The 13996-nt window shown below is 51.8% G+C and overlaps 2 protein-coding genes across 2 annotated transcripts; one reads left to right on the top strand and one right to left on the bottom strand.

The window, feature by feature from the left end:
• The first annotated feature begins 7137 nt into the window (after positions 1-7137).
• LOC117643733 lies at positions 7138-8253 on the top strand. Its single transcript, XM_034382796.1, has 2 exons — positions 7138-7247; positions 8006-8253. The coding sequence occupies exons 1-2, from the start codon at positions 7157-7159 to the stop codon at positions 8158-8160; spliced, it is 246 nt and encodes an 81-aa protein (XP_034238687.1). The 5' UTR covers positions 7138-7156; the 3' UTR covers positions 8161-8253.
• Positions 8254-9985: 1732 nt separating this feature from the next.
• Positions 9986-13878, bottom strand: LOC117643749 (protein takeout-like). The gene is made up of 5 exons (XM_034382822.1): positions 13720-13878; positions 12390-12482; positions 11947-12228; positions 11158-11313; positions 9986-10968 (listed from the first exon to the last, which is right to left on the bottom strand). The coding sequence occupies exons 1-5, from the start codon at positions 13790-13792 to the stop codon at positions 10814-10816; spliced, it is 759 nt and encodes a 252-aa protein (XP_034238713.1). The 5' UTR covers positions 13793-13878; the 3' UTR covers positions 9986-10813.
• Positions 13879-13996: the final 118 nt, after the last annotated feature.

Genomic DNA, 13996 nt, shown 5'->3' with positions numbered 1-13996 from the left:
GCCCTTTCCAAGGGCATAAAACGATTTATGCCCTTGCAAGGGCGTAAAAGAGTATTTATGCCCTAAAGGGCATAATTTTTATGCCTTTGTTTTACCAGTGGACATGCCAAGCTTCGAATCCCCATCGACAGTTGGCAGCATTTTCGAACCCCACCGCCACACTGGGGGCGGGAAGTTCGAGTATGTTCTCTTTGGACAATCACGGAAGTTACATTTGGGGTATTCCAAACGCTACGTAGACCAATCCAACGAACGTAAACTTTTCGAAATGTGTGCGTTTAGTGGGCAATGGCCCTCCCTAACATCAGAAACAAACCCCATGTCGATATCTGCGCTCGTTTGGGCACAGGAGTCAGAAGAAACGAAACTACCCCGAAACGTGAGAATCGCTCACGTACGTTATCTTGGTTCAAACGCCTTTTTTTGGGAGTGAACAAATCGAAGGCGAACCCGTGGAGAAATGATTCGTATACACGAAGCGAAATCCCTCGGCATACTAAGCATTTCTCAAAAAGGCGAAGCAGTTCCACAATGCCTTCATTTTCTGCGTCGTTCCGAAGCAGATGCTTCGTAGGCTTTTTTTAAGTGCTGTCATTACTTTTTTTTACTTCGTTTTGTTATCAAACTTATCGCATGATTTGTTTGTTTGTTTGTCATTTGTTTTTTGAACGTGTTTGTACTTTGATTTTGAAAGTTTCATTTGTCTGTGATACCGAATAAAATCATTTTATTTTTCAAAAAAGACAAAACTGGTGAACTGTGAAGTGTATTCGCGCGACTCTGCCATCAAAACACCGAACTACCGAACTTACCAAATATTATGTACAATTTTGTACGAGACATCACAGTTTTTTTTTTTTTGTGCAGATGAGCTTTTCATATGGATTTCGTAAAACTTCACATATTTCTCCATTTTTTGTAAAAATCACGCACAAATTTGTACGGAAAGTTAATGTGCACATAAAACTGTGATGTCTCGTACAAATTTTTTAAATAAACATTTAGGGTGTACAGACGCATAGGCCAAGCCGTTTTCAGAGTGATTATAACAGTGTACAGCAAAGTGGAGAGTGCACATGGGACTGGGAGCAGGCTTTGTTGGCGACCCGCGTAGTGCTAGGGAGACGTCTTGGGTAGGAGATGCATTCCCGAGGCCTCTCTCTCTCTCTCTCTCTCTCTCTCTCTCTCTCTCTCTCTCTCTCTCTCTCTCTCTCTCTCTCTCTCTCTCTCTCTCTCTCTCTCTCTCTCTCTCTCTCTCCGTCTGCACGAGCTCACACGCTTTAAACTATGTACACTCATCGCAATGGCCGGCGCAATTTGCCGACCTTGCTGCTCGCACTCATCCCTACAGTGAGGCTGCAAGCCAGGCGGCATGACACAGGCAGGTGTCAAGACTCTCACTTCCCATTAGCCGCGCCAGTGCACGGCGACGTGGAGTTTTTTCAGTAGGACATTGTTTTCGCATAACGGAGCCATTTTTCATGTAACGAAGATTATTTTCATGCAACAGAGACGATTTCCATTCAAGGAACGGTGATTATTTTCAAGTGACTGAACTTATTCTCAAGTGGTGATTATTTTCAAGTAACTGAACTTATTTTCAAGTAACGGAGATTATGTCCATACAACGCACATCATTTTCAAGTTGCGGAAATTACTGTTTTGCAAAGTGGAAAACAACCACCCGGCCATAAAGTGAAGTAGCAGCAGGAAAAATAAAGGAGCGTCGTTTTGCCATCGGGACAGGTCTCGTTTTCTGGAGGGCCTTGTTGGCCTTGAACAGGGCCATGCCAGGTCAGGCGGTCGGCCGGGCAGACCGGACTGTCTGGACTGGCCACGAGCGTGCGTTGGGTTGCTTACCCACTGGGCGCAACAGCGGAGGTCCTCGCCGTCTTCAAATACTGGCAAGGAATGGAGGTTTCTCGTGGTTTTTATATCACACGACAAAATCTGTTCCTAGTTTTCCCAGGGAGCCTATAAAAGACACGACACAGGTGATTTCTAGGGAGACCGAGCCTGTCTGTCTTTCAAACTCATCTGACTTCAAGGGAATTCCTGGCAAAACCAGGAACCGTTTCTGCCGTGCAGGTTCTACAAAGGGTATAAAAGGGATCTTAGATTTCACACACTTCACAATCTTTGCAAAGTACTCTCAGTCATAATTATTTTCGTTCATGGGGAAACAGTTGCTATGCGAAGTTCTTTCCTGTACATGCTTTTCAAGAGTGAATAAGCGCATAAATTTACAAGCGGTGATGCGACTGAAGGTACCTGGATTCATTCCTGCACTGACCTCGCCAAACTTATGCAGAGCGACCTCACTGGTGAAACTAAAGCGTAGTATTACCCTCTGTTTTCAAGCGTAATCAGGTTAAATCAAGCGTAACAGGCCCCACCGCCAAGATTCCCCCTATCTCTAAATGCATGGGGGAATTTCCAGAGTTTGCTTCATTTCAAGCGTAACTTCTTCAAGCGTAACTTTATGCTTGACTCAAGCATAGAGTTACGCTTTAGTTTTACCAGATTTCGTGCCGATAACTCGCGTTGAATATCAACGGGACTCAAACGTTGGATGGACGGGGTGTAAGACCAGAGTGTCGGCGTCAGTATCCTCCCATCCACCCCCAAAGAGCCGCACCTTGAACGAAAGATAATGCACTGGCCAACCGAAATTTACTGAAAACATGCCAGTTCCCTTGTAACAAGTGTATCATCAGTGGTTCAAGAAGCGACATTTTGGGTGCGTCGGAAGTCGGGGCACTGGTGTGGGCTGGGCGGGGGGTCTGGGCGACACAACCCACATCAGCGTCGACGCGAGAATGAAAGAGTAATGATCATTACTATAATTTTGAGCGAGGAATTCTTTATCACCCAAATTTGGGTGGAAGGTTTCCTCGCCCAAATTTGGCCTTGGGTCATAATACGTACTATGGAGCTATGTTGGTAGCTGATACACCCTTCCTCAGCCAATTTTGGGCGAGGAAGGCTTCCTCGCCCAAATCCTCGCTCCAAATTGGGTATTGATCATGACTTTTTCATTCTCAGTGCCCTCTCGGACGTTGCCTGCACTGCCACCCCTCACCGCCACCCCTCGCCGTTGACCTCCACCTAAGTATGTTCAGTGGACGAAGGGGAAGTCACTAGCTCGTCCGCACGGCGCCCACTTCTGCACCAGTGCGCTCACTACCGCACCGCCATAGAGCACATCGACAAGTGGGCTGTCTTCTTTGCCACCTCATCGCAAGGAAGCGTCGTCCCACGAATTGCGTAAGTCGTCGAAGGTGAACCTGCGATGGAAAATAGAGGACTGCGAACCCCCGCGGTGCCAATATATATAAAAACATGTTAACCCAAAAAATCCCAAACAAATAACAGAATGCCGCCGTCTTCGTGGGGCGTGCGAGAATTTCCTGGGTAAATTTGCCAGGCGGGCTGGGACAACAGCGGTGCGCGCCTAGGACTGGGGATACTGGTTCCGCGTACTCACTCGCATACGACGCGCCGGGCGCTGTCGCCGCGTGGGTCCCCGGCCCAGTTCGTTGGGACGCCGGAATCTTCCTTTCTTTTCTCATATCGAGGGTTCAAAAGATCTTATTTGGGTGCTCCTGTTCAAAGAATCTTATCTGCAACGCATGCGAATTTCACTAAGTTCAATCATTTCAGACAGCTACAGTCAAGAAACTAATAGTGCGTGTAGAAATACGTTCCATTTACTCTCTTGTCCGTCCCAAAATGGTCAAACTAGTGAAATTCGCTTGCGTTGCATAAGATTATTTGAATATGGGTGCCCAGATGAGATCTTTTGAATAGGACCCCTCGGATATCCACCTTACTGTCCACTACGTGGTTGTCCACCTCACTATCTACCTCGTTGTGCACCCTGATTTCTACTTCTCTGTCCAAATCGCTGTCCAAATCGCTATCCAAATCGCTGTCCATCTCGCTGTCCATCTCGCTGTCCAACTCGCAGTTCAGCTCGCTGTCCAACTGCTCGCTGTCCACATCGCTGTCCACCTCACTATCTAACCTCTCTGTCTACCCTTCTTTCCACTTCTCTGTCTAGCTTGCTGTCCAGTTCGATGTCCACTTCGCTCTCACTGTACACCTCACTCTCCAACTCGCTATGCAGCCCCCTGGCTGCCTCGCTGTCCACTTCAGCTTTCATTTCACTGTCCACCACGCTGTCCACTCCGCTGTTCGCCGCATCAAGGCTACGGCGACTCCGTACCGCTATTTTCGAATCGGCGGTCGCTGGGAACGGTGGCGTGGTTTCACACACTGTGGGGCCCCTGTTACCTTCCAGGGAATGGAGAGGAGGAAAAGACGGGCCGAGATTGCGGCGTTTTGCGGCGCGGATGGACCGCGACCGTCGCACAGTGGGACTGGTGGAGGCGGCCAAAATTCTGGACTCATTTTCAGCTCTACCCCCGGACGGCAGGCGCTCGGTGTCTGGCGGGCTGGCCTACCCTCGGACGGCAGGCGCTCGGTGTCTGGCGGGCTGGCCTACCCTCGGACGGCAGGCGCTCGGTGTCTGGCGGGCTGGCCTACCCTCGGACGGCAGCGCTCGGTGTCTGGCGGGTGGCCTACCCTCGGACGGCAGGCGCTCGGTGTCTGGCGGGCTGGCCTACCCTCGGACGGCAGGCGCTCGGTGTCTGGCGGGCGGCCTACCCTCGGACGGCAGGCGCTCGGTGTCTGGCGGGCTGGCCTACCCTCGGACGGAGGCGCTCGGTGTCTGGCGGGCTGGCCTACCCTCGGACGGCAGGCGCTCGGTGTCTGGCGGGCTGGCCTACCCTCGGACGGCAGGCGCTCGGTGTCTGGCGGGCTGGCCTACCCTCGGACGGCAGGCGCTCGGTGTCTGGCGGGCTGGCCTACCCTCGACGGCAGGCGCTCGGTGTCTGGCGGCTGGCCTACCCTCGGACGGCAGGCGCTCGGTGTCTGGCGGGCTGGCCTACCTCGGACGGCAGGCGCTCGGTGTCTGGCGGGCTGGCCTACCCTCGGACGGCAGGCGCTCGGTGTCTGGCGGGCTGGCCTACCCTCGGACGGCAGGCGCTCGGTGTCTGGCGGGCTGGCCTACCCTCGGACGGCAGGCGCTCGGTGTCTGGCGGGCTGGCCTACCCTCGGACGGCAGGCGCTCGGTGTCTGGCGGCTGGCCTACCCTCGGACGGCAGGCGCTCGGGTCGGCTGGCTGGTTTCACAGCGCTCGTGTCTGGCGGGCTGTCTACCTTCGACGGACCTGGAGTGGCGGGACGGCCGACCGAGGCGGCGCTCGTGTCGGCGCGGTGGTACCGCGACCGTCGCAGGCAGTGGTGACTGGCGAGGCTGGCCAACCTCTCGGGCAGCCTCGTTCTTCGCTCCTACCCTCCGACGGCAGGCGCTCGGTGTCTGGCGGGCTGGCCTACCCTCGGACGGCAGGCGCTCGGTGTCTGGCGGGCTGGCCTACCCTCGGACGGCAGGCGCTCGGTGTCTGGCGGGCTGGCCTACCCTCGGACGGCAGGCGCTCGGTGTCTGGCGGGCTGGCCTACCCTCGGACGGCAGGCGCTCGGTGTCTGGCGGGCTGGCCTACCCTCCGGATGGCAGGCGCTCGGTCCGCCCTAGCATGTAAATGTTTACAGCGTCGTCCATCAGACCCGCGGACTGAAATCTTATTTGACTGTACTGACGGGCGGGCCACCCGAAGCCGAACGAGTGCGCCGTCAAGGCGCGTCGTACCGCCATTCCTCACTTATCAATGGTAAGTGAAACTGCCCACATTGACGACCGCAAGGGTCTAAATACACAATCTCTCTCTCTCTCTCTCTCTCTCTCTCTCTCTCTCTCTCTCTCTCTCTCTCTCTCTCTCTCTCTCTCTCTCTCTCTCTCTCTCTCTCTCTCTCTCTCTCGGTCTCCGGCTGTACGATTTCAGGGCGTCCCAGGACACCCAGCCCGTACACGCAGGAGGCCTCCGTGCTCGGCCTGGCTGACATGCACTTTGACGCCGAGCGATCATTGTTGCTATCTCTCTTTCTCTCCCCAGAGCGATCTTGACCCGATTCCGCCCGGGATTCAGAGGTGAATGGTCAGAAGAAGGAAGGGGTGGGGGAACGGGCAGAGGCAGCACGCCGAAAGTAATTACCCACACCGCCCGAGGCGGATAAACACTCTCGGCCGTGACTGCAGACTGAGAGTCGTTTTCGTCGCTCTGTCTCTCTCGCACTCGTCGACATCCCGTATGAGAGCAAGAGGGACACAACGACTCTCGGAATCAGGCAACTGAGTCCGTAATAACAAGTTGTTACGTTTCCCCAGTGCAGAGTCGACTTGCAGCGGCGTCGCATCAAGTGGGACTTCGCCGCCAGGAACGTGGAGATCCTCGACCAGTACAACGTGACCGGGCAGGTGCTGCCCAGCCTGGGCTTCGGCACCGCCAACACCGCCCTCGAGAGAGAGGACACTCACAGTGGGCCAGAAGACCGGTTGAGGCGGACAAAACTCTAGACGCGTTTTGAGCTCCAGAGTCGCTAAACAGGCCGCGAAACGAACGTGTGACCCCACCAGAGGATTCCTCGTTCGGAGGGCAATCCATTGGTGGGGTCACACGTTCGGTTCGAGCCCCATTTAGCGACTCTGGAGCTCAAAACACGTCGAGAGTTTTGGCCGCCTCCGCCGGCTTCTGGCCCACTGTGACACGTCTGTTGTCCCAGGCGCCGATCCAGGGCGGTCAATGGGCCCTCCAGACCCATTCAATAAAAACCTTTTAAAATCTCTCTCAATCTCAATGGGCCCTCCAGACCCTCCCTTGGCCCTTTATAGCTGCCGCTGAAAGACAGCGGCAAAAAGAAACACTTCCCCCTTGTAACTAGGCAAATTTCGACCAGCTGGGGAGTTTTGCCAATTTTTGGCATTCAAAAATTCTCGACACAACGCCTTCCATGTGCTCACAACGCTTCGGGAAGATTTTCACCGTGCGACTCGCGTGCTTTCTCGAACTATGACTTCCGCTGCAAAGCTATGCTTCCGCGAAGCCGCTGCACCGTAAGTGGCGGTGGCCAACCTCGCATTATCAACGTACAGGATGGCGTTCGCCGAAATCGGAGCCAGCCTGCAGGACCCAAGGGGCGGTCAGTGCCAGCGGACCGTGGGTCAGTCCAGCCAGTCGCGGCGCACGTTCGAACGGACCATGGCGCCCACGCCGGGGCAGCTCAGCGACTGGCTGCAGGGCAACTCCACCGACATGTCGGGGGCCATCTCCGGAGCCGTGGCGGACCTCAGTGAGTCGGCCGGGCTCTCTCTCTCAACGCATCGGTTTCACAACCGATTTTGTAGAGTGTGCACCGTAAAAAGTGATCGGAATTTTACCCTACAATGCTCTTGCAAATTTCCTGTCCATGTGTGCACTGCAAAGCCGGTGGCAAGTTTACTAGCCACAAATTTGGCAAGCCGTTTTGAATGCCAAAAATTGGCAAGCTTGGCCCGGATATACGCCCCAGCTTCCCAAAATTTGGAAAGCTTATGAAGATTTCCGACCAAAGCTTGCCAAATTTTGGCATTCAAAACAGCTTGCCAAATTTGTGGCAAGCGAACTTACCACTGGCTTTGCAGTATGGGACCATACTGAAGTGTGCTCTGGAGTATTTTTTGGTTCAGATTGTCGGACGTTATCGGGGTTCCGATCTGAAACGAGACCGGAAGCTTCTCACTGTGATTGACTGGATGTGTGACGTCACGTTCGTTAGAATGATGATCATATATCGCGTTCATTTGAACGTGAAACGCCCGTCCAACTGCAGTGGCGTGGCATTCTGAACGTGGGGTTTCTAAGCGTAGATTCACGTTCCAACGCCAACACCATAACGATAGTGACAATTCACATCTATTCTAGCGAACGGTGTCACAGTTGAATAACATATCATTGGGCTCACAATAGTGTTTGCCTTAAAAATTTTTTCTGCGTTACTTCACTGCTGAAATAAATCACAGAGAAAGAGTCTGTTTCTCTTATCATAAACATTGTCCGTGCGTGTCGCAGGTGAGAACATGAACCGCTTCCTGAACGAGAACTGGAGGGAAGTGACTCAGGAGGTCGGCCCCACCATCGCTGACGCCATCTCTGAGGTGTTCCGGAGAATCCTCAGCCAAATCTCCGACCTCATACCCTGGGAGTACTTTTTCCCGTCGTCCTGAACGCCGCAACGCCTATTGCAATCACCTGTCAGCGCTTCCCAAAGACTTATTAAAGTTCGTAACAATCGAGTTTCATTTTCTCATTCTAAGGGAAGAAAGAGGTTAGCAGTCAATGAAATGGACAACTGCAACACTACTCTGTCATCTCTAGAGAGAGTTTTCATCTCACACAATAAAGCCTTAAAAAAATTGTACAACTATTTTATGGTGTTTCAGCGCTTTAACGAAGTGTAACGTTAGTACCTGTGTATTTGTAGGCGTTTTTGTTCTGTTGTTGTTGCTGTTTCTGCCCACTGTTAGTGTCGTTTTGTTCTTGTTGCCTAATCTTTGCCTATCCTTTCTTCTGGCCGCACTCTTAAAATCTTACGAAGTATTTGGAGCATACGTATTACATACCAGAGCGCTGCAATGGGCGGGTTTGGCCCTCTGGCGGACCCGTCACCGAGCCTCGAGTCGGCCCGACCCGATCCAAAGTCCGCTTCGGGCGGGTCGGGTCGGGTCGGGTCGGCAAACCCGTACTGCATTTTATCTATTTTTCACGATTCCTTTCAAGTTATACCCATTCGGACCGCTGGTTCGGTCAAACCTTGCATGGACCCAGTGGTTTCACTAGGTTCCACCTCATTCTAAGACGTCTATGTTTTATGTAAACAACCTGTAACAAGCTGAGTCCACCTGAGTGCGACGAAGCGACGGTGCTGCCGCTCAGCGGTATCGCTCGGAATCTCTTGGCGGGTCTTCGGACCCGCCCATTGCAGCGCTCTGTTACATACTAAAATACTTTGTTACACGAAGAAATAGTTCGTAAATTATGAAGTATTTTCTCTGTAAGCTTACGTAAAATACTTTGTTATACAAACAACTTTTCTTTGTAAGGCCCGAAATAATTTGTAAGGTTTTCTGAGTGCGCGTTACGCCTGCTTTCCTGCTCCGCTCAGCCTCCCTGACGCGTAAGCGGGAAGGGTTGCCGGCAGCGCGGCGCGTACAAAGTGTCCAGACACGTCGTCAAATGGGTTGCCGGCCAACACGGCGCGCGCGGAGAGAAGAGAGCGACGAGGGACATAAACGCCCCCCCCCCACACACACAGACGCACACCTACACACACACACCTACACGCGAGCGCGCGCGCACACACACACACTGTCTCCCTGGCGGCTCTGCCTTTTTGTCATACCCACGTGTGGGGAATGCCAAACGCTGCCATCCCACTCGCTTTTTTTCTACTGCGATGATCGCACTGTCGTCGTTTTACGAGGCGGGACTCTCAATTCCGTCCATTTGGACGCCTTTCGCGAATGCACCGCGGAGACGTTGCCGTCGTTATGCAAGCAACACGGTGGAGAGGAGATGCCACCGAGTTGTGTTCAATCGTCGCGCGTGGTTGCAGTCTGGCCGCACAGTGCACCGGACCGCGATGCAATATTCTGGTCGTGGAATCACACGGTGCAGCTTCATCGCTGTGTTGTTGTTGTTGGGGAGATAGTGGTGGTGCTGGTAGTTTTGGTGGTGCTGGTGGTGCTCTCAAAACCTCTTACCGTGAAATTCACTGCCATTAGTGTACGGAGAAATTTGTGCTAACACAACACTAATTAAATTCATTCATATTTCAAATCTTCTCTGGCTTTTCTTTGTAAGGTACGAAGAAAAAGCTTCATATAGCCTGAAAAATGGCTCCATAATGTGTTTGCACAAAACTGTTCGTATTATAAAGAAACTGTGTACGTTTTCGTCGTAAGACTTTTTTAATGGAGTTCCTGTCTCAGTTTTGGATGATTCACCTTCCCATTGTCCTCGGCTGGCGCGTTAATGAAGGAAGGCTCTAGGTATTCGAAATGAGTTTTATTCAAGAAAAAAAGAAGACAGTAACGAATGAGTCGCGATAAATTAGTGTCTCTAATGATGACAGTGTACGCTCAACACACAATAACGATGATTCTAAACAAAAATCTTAGCCTAATTTCACCTACAGTTATGTGTTCATTAGAAGAAAAACACATGCCAGAGGTATTTCTCTAGTTACAAAAGTAAGATCACAGACAAATGCTAGCTCATCTCCAACAAGGACATGAACACTAGTTAGCGGTGATCGACAATCTACCCTACTATGTCATAAAACGCGTTAGTTTACAAATTTTTGGGAGCCAAAAAAGGCTCAAGTACAACAGAGTATCACTTTGGTTTCCCTCCTCGTTTCGATGGTGAATGAGATTTTTTTCGGTTCTCGTCCGAGTACACCAGTAGTAACACTGCAGTCAAACACACGCACACACCCAAAACACACACACAGGCATATCGACACATACTGATTCACATACACACCTATATACACACACGCACACGCTTAAAACCTCATGAGGTATCATGAGCATATGCAAGGTACAAACTATTTAGTCTGCTCCCCGAAGAAATAGTTCGTAAACGACGAAGTGTTTTCTGTGCAAGCTCACGTATGATCATAATACTACGACATGGCAAACTACTTTCCTTCGTAAGGCCAAATTCGTTCGTGGGGTTTGAAGAGTGCACAAAGAAAAACCCGTACTGGCGCCCATCGGCACACGACTGTCAATCCGACTGAGCTGCAGTCAGTCGCGCAGGCGCGCCCTGCCAGTCCCTGCGGCTAGAGCCTTGCTGGGGCCTGCCGAGCCTGCCCTAGTCGACGGGGAAGATGTTGTCGTACGGCACCACGTCCACAATCTGCTGGATGATCTGGCGGATCACCTCGCCGATGGCGTCGGCCAGCGAGGGACCGAGCTCGTTGGCCACCTCCTTCCAGTTCTCGTTGAGGAACACGTTCATGTTGTCGCCTGTGAAGCAATACGAGTGACATTAACGAACGGCCGGTCTCGCCGCGACTGTGTTGCCATTCTCTCTCTCTCTCTCTCTCCCTCTCTCTCTCTCTCTCTCTCTCTCTCTCTCTCTCTCTCTCTCTCTCTCTCTCTCTCTCTCTCTCTCTCTCTCTCTCTCTCTGCCGCGTGCCAGACACACGTGCTCACCCAGAAGCCTGTCTCCGTTGAAGAGGTTCTTCAGGTCGAAGTAGGCGTGCCCGATTTCGAACTTGACATTGCTGGTCGTCAGGCTGATGTGGTCCTTGCCCGTCTTCTTCTTGGGCACCAGCTCGTAGTCGAAGCCGAAGGTGACGACGAGGTCCGCTGAAAAAAGACAATATTAGCCAGGCGATCGAGAGCCACCGCTGGCACCGGTCTGCCGGTCGGTCTGCCGGGCGCAGTGCTGTTAAAGTTAATTTAACGATTAACGAAGTTACTTAACGCCGTTAACGTTAATTAACGAATTAACGTTAACTCGTTAAAGTAGTCAGAATGTCTTAACGTTAACGAGTTAAGTTAAGTAGGAATGTTAACTTCTTAACGCCGGTAACGTTTACTTTGTTCATCTGGTAAACAATTTTGTCGACATTTGGGTCATACTATGTAGATGATTCTTGGGTGAAAGAAAATGAACAAAACCTCAATTTTTGTGAAAGGTTTTGAAAGCTAGTCATTTTTTGGCATCTTGAGGACTGAAAATCTGTCAAAAATCAAGAAATCACACAACGTCTTCGGTTCATCAAGAAGTAAAACTAACTTTAACTTCGTTAATGCGTTAATTTAACGTTAACTCGTTAACTAATGCTGAAGAGCCTTAACTTTAACGAGTACGTTAATTCGGTTAGGTTAACGGCTTAACTTTAACTCGTTAACAAAAAAAATTAACTTTAGCAGCACTGGCCGGGCGGTCTGCCGGGCGCGCCTCGCAGTGCACCGCACAACCCGCACTGTACTCACTGACGGTGATGTTGGCCGGGCCGCGGCCCTGGATGGGCAGCACCAGGACCCTGCCGTTGATCTCGTAGTCGCCAAGGACGTAGAACACGTCCCACACCAAGTCGAACTCGATGCGCTTCTTCTTGAGGTCGAATCTGGTGGCTTTGATGTCGACACCGCCCAGGCCGTGGATCTGGGCCTCCTTGAAGTTGAGGTTGATGCCGACCGTGCGGCTACCGCTGTTCACCGCGAAGTTGTACAGCGTCAGCGGACTCAGGTTGGGTATCTTGTACTTCCGGTCACCTGCAGCAATCAGAGCGGGGGGAGGTGGGTTAATTTACTGCTACCTTTGGCGGAAGCGGTCTGTCGCGTCAGTCGCTCCGTCTCTCTTGCACCCTCGCGGAGCGCCCCGTGAGTGCGACAGAGACAGAGCGATGAAAAAAGTGTGCGCGCGCGTCACTCACCATTGACGAACCTCGATACCGCCTCCCTGCCGTTCTTCAGGCCGCACTCGTCGAGCTGGGGGTCGTTCCGGCGACACGCCTTGATGTAGGGAGCTGCAGCGGAAAAACAACAACAGTTGCAAACGAAAGCAAAAACAAGACCCTCACGGCCTTGGCCGGCCTTGGCCAATCTCGCCAGCTAAATTCGACGGCTTCGTACTGATTGGCGGGCGCACCAGACCCTCACCATGCACTTTTTTTGTTGTTTTTCAGAATTGAAACTGAATGCCGATACTGCACCCTAAAAATGTCATGGGGCTTTTTTTAATCCCATGAATGAAGCAAGTTTAAGCACATCTGTCGGTTATACCATTTTGTGTTCACGTGGTGGTGCAACTTGTCTGATTCCTATTTCAAATTGCTACTTCGACGAACAATTTGCCTCACCTGCTGAACACAAAACTGAATCATGTATGGAACATAAAAAGCTCCATGACATTTAGTGTGTGCAGACATAGCAATTTATGGCTTTTTTGGCCCGTTTAGGTACGTTGCCCTGCGAACGTAGCAAAACACTCACGTCGGGACACTTTGCATCGAAAGGCGGTACAAACGAAGGCGGTACGAAAATCGCCACTGATTTCGTGCTCTACAAAAGGCGCACGAAAGCAGGAACAGTGTTCCCGGTCCCCGGTAAGGGTCAGTGCGGGAAAGAACCAATCATCTTTGGGACGCTCCATTTTATTGGGCTGGATTCACAATGAGACTTACTCGTACTAGTAAGCGGTAGTGAAGAGTACCAATAACCAGAAGGGGGAATTTCTGGGTGTGAAAATGACGCAAGTTAGTTGCAAATAGGGGTGTGCTATTTCTCCCCGCTCTGACCCTTTCTACAATTACCACCTTAGGCTGCCCGATTAAATTGCCGCGTTTCGATTTATAATACAGGGGATAGCCGGGCTGCTGGGTGGACGGTTCGGACACTACCACCTTTTGCACTAATCACTCTCACCCGACATAGTGTGATGTTGTCACTTGAGAGGATGATAAAAAAACCGTTGCCGCAAAGCAAATTATGCTGGGCTCAAGACCACTTAAAAGAGTCACTGACAGGCAAAAACAAAAGCGCAGTTGCACGCTTCATTCAAGCATACGACATCGCTTGAAGACTTTACGCTTGGAGTGAAGCATAAAGAATAAGTTCTTTTATACATTTAGATAGGCGGGAGACGGGCGGGAAAGAGAACTACGCTTGAAGTAACCACTAAGCTTGAAGAATGGCGGAAAGGAGCCTTTCCGTTCTGCCAGTGCTCTTAGGGCAAGAACCATCTTTCCTCCTAGCAGTACTTACGCAGCTTGAGTGCCTCGGTGACGCACAGCACGGCCATCAGGGCCACAGCCCCGAACAACAACCCCCTGGCCATTTTCCCTTCACTCGGAAACGAAACTGTTTGTGCCGCGGCGGCGCGAAGCGGCAGCTCTGTCCGGACGGAGACGAGTGGAGCGAGTGTCGTCCGGGACCGGCCGAGCCGCTTTATATATGCGAGCGTTCGATCCGTTTTGTTCCGTTCCGGCCGGCCGGCCCGTTCCTGCCGGACGCCAAAGTGGCCCTAATCAGACCCCGCCGA

Source organism: Thrips palmi, unplaced genomic scaffold, assembly GCF_012932325.1.
Source record: "Thrips palmi isolate BJ-2018 unplaced genomic scaffold, TpBJ-2018v1 HiC_scaffold_17, whole genome shotgun sequence".
Taxonomy (NCBI): Eukaryota; Metazoa; Arthropoda; class Insecta; order Thysanoptera; family Thripidae; genus Thrips; species Thrips palmi.
Note: the sequence above shows the minus strand (reverse complement) of the source record. Positions and strands in the feature narration are given on the sequence as shown.

Bases quoted from the DNA above. Each gene is read 5' to 3' on its own strand.
- LOC117643749 (XM_034382822.1), bottom strand. From the start codon at position 13,792: ATGGCCAGGGGGTTGTTGTTCGGGGCTGTGGCCCTGATGGCCGTGCTG. The intron at 11,314-11,946 runs GTGAGTACAGTG...GTCTTTTTTCAG, and splicing joins CCCGGCCAACATCACCGTCA to CGGACCTCGTCGTCACCTTC. The intron at 10,969-11,157 runs GTGAGCACGTGT...ATTGCTTCACAG, and splicing joins CAACGGAGACAGGCTTCTGG to GCGACAACATGAACGTGTTC.
- LOC117643733 (XM_034382796.1), top strand. From the start codon at position 7,157: ATGGCGCCCACGCCGGGGCAGCTCAGCGACTGGCTGCAGGGCAACTCC. The intron at 7,248-8,005 runs GTGAGTCGGCCG...TGCGTGTCGCAG, and splicing joins CGGAGCCGTGGCGGACCTCA to GTGAGAACATGAACCGCTTC.